Source organism: Pleurodeles waltl, chromosome 1_1 (assembly GCF_031143425.1).
Source record: "Pleurodeles waltl isolate 20211129_DDA chromosome 1_1, aPleWal1.hap1.20221129, whole genome shotgun sequence".
In the NCBI taxonomy this organism is placed as follows: Eukaryota; Metazoa; Chordata; class Amphibia; order Caudata; family Salamandridae; genus Pleurodeles; species Pleurodeles waltl.
The window spans coordinates 945,353,122-945,363,152 of NC_090436.1; the positions used below are offsets into that span (position 1 = coordinate 945,353,122).

Consider the following 10,031-nt stretch of genomic DNA (forward strand, 5'->3'; position numbering starts at 1 on the left):
ATCCCTACACTTTCCTGTGAACATTTCCCAAAGGAGAGCACCCCAGTGAGATCTGTTCACTTTTCTGGTTACACAAGCCCTCTCAAAAGCTGTGAACCATTTGGTGATGTCATCACCATCTTCATATTTAGTTACAATCCCTTTAGGGATTTTCAACATGTCAGGAGAATCTCTGACCCTATTTATGTTGCTGCCACCATTGATGGGTCCTAGGCCCATCTCTTGTCTTTCCCTTTCTATGGCTAGGATCTGTCTTTCCAAAGCCAATCTTTTGGCCATCCTGGCTAACTGGATGTCCTCTTCACTGGAGTTATCCTCAGTGATTTCAGAGTTGTTGGTCCCTCCTGTGAGGGAACCTGCATCTCTGACTATTATTTGTGGAGTCAGGGCTTGAGAAGCCCTGTTCTCCCTAAGTAGGACTGGAGGGGGGGAATTTTCCTCCAAGTCATTATCTTCATCCTCTGTGTTGCCATCCTCAGAGGGGTTGGCCTTTTCAAACTCTGCCAACAGCTCCTGGAGCTGTACTTTGGTAGGTTTGGAGCCCATTGCTATTTTCTTTAGTTTACAGAGTGACCTTAGCTCTCTCATCTGTAGATGGAGGTAAGGTGTGGTGTCGAGTTCCACCACATTCACATCTGTGCTAGACATTATGCTTCTAAAAGTTGGAATACTTTTTAAGAAACTAAAACTGGTTCTAGAATCTAATTCAAACTTTTACCAAACTTTTAAACTCTAAAAGAAATGCTAACAGGGACTAACACAAGGCCCTAGCAGGACTTTAAAGAATTTAGAAAACTTTTCAAATTGCAAAAAATCAATTTCTAATGACAATTTTGGAATTTGTCGTGTGATCAGGTATTGGCTGAGTAGTCCAGCAAATGCAAAGTCTTGTACCCCACCGCTGATCCACCAATGTAGGAAGTTGGCTCTGTATGTGCTATTTCAAAGTAAGGAATAGCATGCACAGAGTCCAAGGGTTCCCCTTAGAGGTAAAATAGTGGTAAAAAGAGATAATACTAATGCTCTATTTTGTGGTAGTGTGGTCGAGCAGTAGGCTTATCCAAGGAGTAGTGTTAAGCATTTGTTGTACATACACATAGACAATAAATGAGGTACACACACTCAGAGACAAATCCAGCCAATAGGTTTTGTTATAGAAAAATATCTTTTCTTAGTTTATTTTAAGAACCACAGGTTCAAATTTAACATGTAATATCTTGTTTGAAAGGTATTGCAGGTAAGTACATTTAGGAACTTTGAATCATTTCAATTGCATGTATACTTTTCAAGTTATTCACAAATAGCTATTTTAAAAGTGGACACTGCAATTTTCACAGTTCCTGGGGGAGGTAAGTTTTTGTTAGTTTTACCAGGTAAGTAAGACACTTACAGGGTTCAGTTCTTGGTCCAAGGTAGCCCACCGTTGGGGGTTCAGAGCAACCCCAAAGTTACCACACCAGCAGCTCAGGGCCGGTCAGGTGCAGAGTTCAAAGTGGTGCCCAAAACGCATAGGCTCCAATGGAGAGAAGGGGGTGCCCCGGTTCCAGTCTGCCAGCAGGTAAGTACCCGCGTCTTCGGAGGGCAGACCAGGGGGGTTTTGTAGGGCACCGGGGGGGACACAAGCCCACACAGAAATTTCACCCTCAGCGGCGCGGGGGCGGCCGGGTGCAGTGTTAGAACAAGCGTCGGGTTCGCAATGGAAGTCAATGAGAGATGAAGGGATCTCTTCAGTGCTGCTGGCAGGCAAGGGGGGGCTTCCTCGGGGAAACCTCCACTTGGGCAAGGGAGAGGGACTCCTGGGGGTCACTTCTGCAGTGAAAGTCCGGTCCTTCAGGTCCTGGGGGCTGCGGGTGCAGGGTCTTTTCCAGGCGTCGGGACTTAGGTTTCAGAGAGTCGCGGTCAGGGGAAGCCTCGGGATTCCCTCTGCAGGCGGCGCTGTGGGGGGTCAGGGGGGACAGGTTTTGGTACTCACAGTCGTAGAGTAGTCCGGGGGTCCTCCCTGAGGTGTTGGTTCTCCACCAGCCGAGTCGGGGTCGCCGGGTGCAGTGTTGCAAGTCTCACGCTTCTTGCGGGGAGATTGCAGGGTTCTTTAAAGCTGCTCCTTTGGATAAAGTTGCAGTCTTTTTGGAGCAGGTCCGCTGTCCTCAGGAGTTTCTTGTCATCGTCGAAGCAGGGCAGTCCTCAGAGGATGCAGAGGTCGCTGGTCCCTTTGGAAGGCGTCGCTGGAGCAGAGTTCTTTGGAAGGCAGGAGACAGGCCGGTGAGTTTCTGGAGCCAAGGCAGTTGTTGTCTTCTGGTCTTCCTCTGCAGGGGTTTTCAGCTAGGCAGTCCTTCTTCTTGTTGTTGCAGGAATCTAATTTTCTAGGGTTCAGGGTAGCCCTTAAATACTAAATTTAAGGGCGTGTTTAGGTCTGGGGGGTTAGTAGCCAATGGCTACTAGCCCTGAGGGTGGGTACACCCTCTTTGTGCCTCCTCCCAAGGGGAGGGGGTCACAATCCTAACCCTATTGGGGGAATCCTCCATCTGCAAGATGGAGGATTTCTAAAAGTTAGAGTCACCTCAGCTCAGGACACCTTAGGGGCTGTCCTGACTGGCCAGTGACTCCTCCTTGTTGCTTTCTTTGTTCCCTCCAGCCTTGCCGCCAAAAGTGGGGGCCGTGGCCGGAGGGGGCGGGCAACTCCACTAAGCTTTAGTGCCCTGCTGGGCTGTGACAAAGGGATGAGACTTTGAGGCTCACCGCCAGGTGTTACAGCTCCTGCCTGGGGGAGGTGTTAGCATCTCCACCCAGTGCAGGCTTTGTTACTGGCCTCAGAGTGACAAAGGCACTCTCCCCATGGGGCCAGCAACATGTCTCTAGTGTGGCAGGCTGCTGGAACTAGTCAGCCTACACAGACAGTCGGTTAAGTTTCAGGGGGCACCTCTAAGGTGCCCTCTGGGGTGCATTTTGCAATAAAATGTACACTGGCATCAGTGTGCATTTATTGTGCTGAGAAGTTTGATACCAAACTTCCCAGTTTTCAGTGTAGCCATTATGGTGCTGTGGAGTTCGTGTTTGACAAACTCCCAGACCATATACTCTTATGGCTACCCTGCACTTACAATGTCTAAGGTTTTGTTTAGACACTGTAGGGGTACCATGCTCATGCACTGGTACCCTCACCTATGATATAGTGCACCCTGCCTTAGGGCTGTAAGGCCTGCTAGAGGGGTGTCTTACCTATACTGCATAGGCAGTGAGAGGCTGGCATGGCACCCTGAGGGGAGTGCCATGTCGACTTACTCATTTTGTTCTCACCAGCACACACAAGCTGGTAAGCCGTGTGTCTGTGCTGGGTGAGGGGTCTCTAGGGTGGCATAATACATGCTGCAGCCCTTAGAGACCTTCCCTGGCATCAGGGCCCTTGGTACTAGAAGTACCAGTTACAAGGGACTTATCTGGATGCCAGGGTCTGCCAATTGTGGATACAAAAGTACAGGTTAGGGAAAGAACACTGGTGCTGGGGCCTGGTTAGCAGGCCTCAGCACACTTTCAATTGTAAACATAGCATCAGCAAAGGCAAAAAGTCAGGGGGTAACCATGCCAAGGAGGCATTTCCTTACACATACCCCAAAGGATAGGGTCGCCAGGGCCTGTCCTGGCTCAGGGAGGGGTTGGCGCAGCACTCCTCCCCTTTATTTAAGATACTGGCCCGGGGGTGGGATCTTTGCAGCCTCTTGGAGGCTTGGTGGGGCTCATGTCTGCTCCTCTTTAATTAAGATATCATGCCCAGGGGTGAGGTTTCTGTGGCATCTTGGACACTCAAGGAGGGGGCAGTGCGCCTCTTCCCCTTTATTTAACTCATCAGGCCTGGAGGTTGGTGTCCCCAGGGCCTCTTTGAGGCTTTGGGAGGAGGGCTGTGCTCTTTCTCCCTATAACTAATGCAGTCTCCCCCCAGCCGTGGCGCACCGGGGGCAGGGTTAACAAAAACAGATGGGAGCCTGTGATTTTTTAAAATGTTACTGAGGATTCACAGATACTAGACAAATTCACTGATCCTCCACAAATTGCAAAAAAATATTTATATATTTTTGGCCCCAAGCGGAGTCCCTCTGTGACTCCGCCAGCAGGACTAGGGGGTCAGGGTTTCCCTACCTTGCACCTTTATGTCTTTTTTGCCTTTTTTCTTGGGAGTCAGGACTAAGTCCCAACCCCCAAAGATGGCTGCCACCACTTCATTTTTGAGGAGGCGGCAGTCAATCAAACCTCAGGAAGATTTTTTGCCTCCGCAGATCATTTGCAGTTGATCTATTCTTTTTTTCACCTTAATTTTTCCAAAACTGCTGAACAGATTTACACCAAAACACAAAAAGCACTATTTCTGGACTTAGATCTAGTTTTCTGACACATTTGGTGTAAATCTGTTTAGGGGCCTGGACTGTAGCTGTGTCTAAAGAGCCTATGGAAAAATAAATTGGGGAAACGTGGTTTGCGACTCCCTCCTTTTTCTCTTCCCTCCTCGACAGATCATCCTGAACCTTTCCATACACAAACTAGTCAATAAGTAGCACTTTTTTGGAAGGTTTAGTGGAGATTCATCAAACAGTGTCAAAGTTATTAGCAAAATATATACATACATATATATATATTCAGTTATGCATGTAGAGCATTGACATATGTAATCAGTGTGGACATGAAAACGTGTAGAGAGAGGGTCTATGATATATCAGTGAACCAATTGTAAGTTTTACTTTTTTTTATCTGAAGATCAATAGAGATGTTTATGTTTATCTATTAAATATGACACTTTCACATGAAGCTCTGCTGAGTCTTCTGTTCAACCACCTCCTAGATTTTCACTCTTATGAGTGTAACAAGCATGTATTTGTGTATGTCACTGGGTGCCCAAACTCATACCTTACAATATTGGAGTGCTCAGAAGACCACCTGGGTTGGCCAAAAGTGAGCTGGTTGGATCTCAGAGTGTTGAAATGAATGTGTTCAGAATGAGACATAAGAATCTCATGAATAGGCAGGGTTAATTTGCCACAGTTCTCAATATGAACACTTACCTTCACAGGTCCAGATGTGTAGCTAATTATCCAGACAGTGCTTCTAAATGCAGCCTTGGGTCTTTCTTCTCAGATACACGCTTTAGTGCAATATGTCCTCTTTTAGGTTTTCTTCTTAGGAAGGGTGGATGGAGTTTAAACTACACCTACTAATTTGAGTGAAATCAGGAAACTTCAGGAAAACTTGGCAACCTTTATTGACATCATGTTTTGCCAGCTCTCACTGCCAGATGTGATCATTCCTGCTGCAGAATGCCCCACCAAGAACATCTGAGACACTGTGAGGCAGAAAATCTCTGCTGGAAACCGAACCGTGGTCACCATAAACAGAAGGTGATGGGAGTAGGAGTGGGAGGGAGAATCTGAGCAGGAGGGGGTCTGGAGTCTGGGGCAGAAAAGGTTTCTTGGAACTGGAGACTTTGCTGGCAACTGTTGGACCTATGTCAGGGATGCTGCTGGGAGGTGGGGGTTTCAAGCAAGTGACCTGAATGCTGAGCAGCAGCAGTCTGCAAGCTAACTTGAGCAAAGGGAGAAATGGGTTCATTCTACCATACAGTACTAATAAATGTGCCCCTTTAAAAAAAAAAAAAAAAAAAAAAGATAACTTTGCCGGCATTGCACTTACAAGTCTTGTAAAGTATTAAAGACTATGCAAATTTGTGAATCATTAAACTTCAGACTTCTCAGACCTCTAATCCTAGGCACAGTGTTGGCACCTATGTAAGAAGGTTGTTTGCAGAAATGCTCTGTAAAAATATTATCTGATTAAGATACTGTGTTATAGCTATCGCTCCATTGGGTATAAAATTTCTATTAACTGCAATGTGGCAGTATTTTTGTAGATGATACTTAAGACACCATATTTATGTCACACAATATTCTGACAATGACATCTGGGACCACACCGCGTGGCAGTGTTCACTACACAAACGCAAACTCTTCTTTGGAGCTCTCGCCTGAATCAGATAGATCTAGTTGCTATCTGCTGAGAAAAAAGCACATTGCAGAAGTTAAGAAAACAGCCATATTCATGCAGGCATTGACAGCTTTGCTTGCTTAGCACCACAACCCAGGTGAATTCCATATTGTCGGAGCCCCAGAGGCCTTCATACAAGCTTTCCTGAATAGCTGAATCATCGAATAAGGACATCCTGTACTTAATGTGCTTCCACCAGCAGATCTTGCTCGACTTTGGTTTGTGAACCACTACACTGCGAGGGTGGGGGACAGCGGTTCTCAGAGGGTCTCAGGATCTTGGTCCTAAGTTCTACAATAATGCATGCAACTTGCCTTTACACAGCTGTTCTCTGAACAGTGCCCCCTTTTGAGCCTACGGTTAAGATGGTTTTAATTTTCTTTAGAGTTTTCTTCCTACAAAGTCCCTCTTCACTGAATGTCAAGCAACCAGATTTACTCTGGTAGGAGCATGCGCTCTTCAAGCAATGCCACTCTACAGCAGAGTGCTACCAACTGGGATTCCCATCGAACCTCAGGCTGTGTATCAAAATATCGAGGCCAATGATATCAACCTACACATGAATTGAAACCACATTTTTGACTGCCAACTTATAGTTAAAGTAGCATTCATAGGGAAGTATAGATTTACTATTCTTGACTCCACACTTACTTGTGTAGGTGTAATGTTGATAGACGATATACTGCAGGTCGATATACAAATGTGTACTTTGTGGCACAGCACCCTACACAGAAATGCAAACTAAAAAGATATCAAATGGAAAATAAATGACCATTTGGGTGTGTTAAATGGGCGGCCTGGGCAATTACATTGCCAAGAATGTTGGGCACGATGCCCATTTCATACAGTTCTGCACGGTAGGCCAATCATTTGCTTGCATTTTCTTCTGTATTTCTGATTACAAGTACACTTTGGACCCACTTTAAAAGGAATATCAAATAACCTAGAATAAATGTTGCTCACTATTAAACTTTTGATTACCAACTATAAAATACTTTATCTGTAATGAGTGCTGTATAGTTTCCTTGGCGGAACCTATTTTTTTTTTCCATTTGGACGGCATCTGTTTCACTTAGTTGGAGGCTGTACATGTGCCAAGAAACATAATCAGTGTATTTCAGCAAAGTGCAGCCTTATGAAAAGGAAAGTGAGGGGAATGGCAGGATGGGAGCGAAAGAGACCTGATTGGTTCACGGGGGAACTCCCCAGAGGCATACACAGGGACGCATCCTCGGCTGAGCCTTCGCAAACATGTATTTACAAGGGCGATTTAGATAGGAACACCTTACAATTGCACACTGGGGCACTCTATGCAGACATGCATGGGTACAGCACGAATGCATATATGAAGAGATGGTACAAAGGCATACACGGGGATGCACCAACATGCACACACAAATACACAGAACTCCTGCGAACACATGGGTGAACGTATACCACACATGCATGCATGGGGCAATTGACGTTACCCACGTGACTGAAGCTCAGGTAAATCACCCTTTGCCTCGTTCAAAAGTGGAAACTCCTGCATTGTAAATACGTGTTGCGCGTTTCCTGTAGGTATATAAAGAGGATTCTCTCTTTTACAACATTTCATGTGTGTTCTATTGCACATCTTATGTTAATTGGTCCATAAATTTCATCTACCTGTCAAACGTATAATCTATATTTTATCTATGACAGACTGCAACAGTGAGCAAAATATATGTATATTATGCAATTGTCAGTCCATCTATTGCTATCTTTTATTAATTGCTGAGACAGTCAGAAAAACTTTACCTACAAGGGTGCGTGTTTCTCTGTACACCATCAATGTACCCGTCTTTCTACAGATCCCGCCATCCGTGCGTATTAGTGCATCCACCTACAACCCATTCACCCATTCCGTCATCTATCTTTTCACTAATCCATCCATCCATGCACCCATCCGTCCATTCATCCGTCGTCTGTTCATCTATCCACCCAATCATCCTTTCCTACAATCCAAATACCTGTTCATCAATTAAATCAGATACATTTTAGCCTCCCTGCGACGTTCATTAATTCACCCTCTCATTCTCCATGTATATGCAGGGTTACGTAATAGATATACACCATAATGCTTGAACTGGTGCATTTCTAAATGTTTCTTTTCTATATCGAAATGTCGTATTTGATGTTCGTCCATCTGAATCGCTGCTTCATTATTTATACTATGTGTTCTGACAGACCGGTCAGTTGTGAGCAACCTTTGTCGGAGGGCGTGAAGCAAACACCAGTTCAGCTCTGTCGGAACAGTTTGATCCGGCAGCTGAATTAAAGCACGCTATGTCGACCACATCAGTGGCGTAGCGTGGGGGGTGCAGGGGGGGCCGGCCGCACCGGGCGCCACATGGGGGGGGGGGCGCGCTCCCACTCGCAGCTCGACTCGAGTGCTAAAATCCACGGGTTAGGGGGCGCAAATTACTTGCCTTGCCCCGGGTGCTGACAACCCACGCTACGTCACTGGACCACATATTATGATAGCACGTGCCATTTCGATGCCCACTTTGCTACCTAAAACTCATGAATATAATAAATTTGAGGCGCCTTCACACAGTCTTGCGGACCTCTTTAAATACTTTTCAAAGCCGTGGTGGAAAAAGGGATCCCTTTAAAATGCTGCGTCTGTCTTATTTCAAATATGTGCCTCACGCAGATGATTGCAGTGCTAATAGCATCATACAGGCCAGCTTCAAACCAAGAGAAAAAGTATGTTGTTCTCCCACTGAAGCTTTTTTCATTGTTTTAATTAAGTAGGCGTATACACCTAAGGGCTAGGCATATTGCTCTATTGCTGCGGCAGTTTTGCACAGACATTTGCACCGTCAGATCAGCGCAAAAAAATGTCATTTTGCACCAATCGCTCAGTTCAAATGTCCGTGCAACATTCGGTCCAAAAGACTCCCTCACTCGTGTGCAACCCAGCGCTAATAATGTTTGAAGCTCTCGAGCTTACTTTGCCGGCGGTCGACATGATGTTGTTCAGAAGACTTCAAGACTCTGCAACGCGGCCAGCAGACTCTTCTGTGCGACGGCGGGGTCCTTCTGTCAGTGAGCAGCGCAGCTCACCATGTATATATACCGTAAAAACTGCACTATCATTTCCTGAGCTACACCCCCTTAAACCGAGGGCCCAACCCCCAGCTCCGAACTAACAGCATCCCAGCCTTGGCAAACAAGGGAGGGCGCACCTCACCTTCTTCAAGTTATTTTCCTAAATCCTAATCAAAAGAGTTAAAAAAATATCTAAGCAAACACTTGGAACGAAGCCACAAAATGACTGCTTTTACTGCGCTTTCCTTCTTTCAAACTTCAGTTGCAAACAAAAGCAGTTCAACCCCACGTTTAGTGAGCTGGGCGCGGCCTGCCTTCGATGCCAAAACTTGGTTACGGTATGATTCTAGTGTGGCCAGTGATAGAGCGAACCGTAGTAACAATTTACCTGTGTTCGGACGCTCTTTAGGCCGATGAATCTTTTGACTAAGTGGGAACTCTCTGTACTCTTAATCGATCAATCTAATCTCAAATCAATAATCAATAATGTACATAAGAAATACCTTGATCAACATAACACTTAATGATTAGTCCAGAATACATTTCGGCGAACCCTGACCTTTCAGTCAGGAATAACCACACCAGTTTATTGCAAAGTTAGTGAATTTATTTCCCTATATTAACAAAGCTAGCACAATATAAATGTGTCTCAACACCAAATGATAAACATAAATGAACATTAATAGCTGTCCATATCGTCGAAACAAGTGTAATCTATGTAGCATTTGAATCACAAGGCATTCGATAATGGCAATGCAAAGCACTAATACGATAATCTGTAATTAACAAGATCTCAAATTGCATCGTGCGACATATGTAATCCTCATCTAACCTCAAATTAGCATCGGCATGTGGGTCTTCATGCAAAACAATTTAGCAACATAAATTTAGAAAATTCCTACCTAGGGATCTTATCAAAAATCAGCAGTTGG

At 45.3% G+C, this 10,031-nt stretch overlaps 1 protein-coding gene across 1 annotated transcript in view; it reads right to left on the bottom strand.

Moving 5' to 3' along the window:
- Positions 1-9,154, bottom strand: part of LOC138289617 (all-trans-retinol dehydrogenase [NAD(+)] ADH1B-like) — a 79,231-nt gene extending 70,077 nt beyond the window's left edge. Inside the window, exon 1 of the mRNA XM_069230188.1 lies at positions 9,002-9,154. Within this exon, the coding sequence (XP_069086289.1) occupies positions 9,002-9,019 (18 nt within the window). The 5' untranslated portion in view covers positions 9,020-9,154. The remainder of the gene's footprint in view (positions 1-9,001) is intronic.
- Positions 9,155-10,031: the final 877 nt, after the last annotated feature.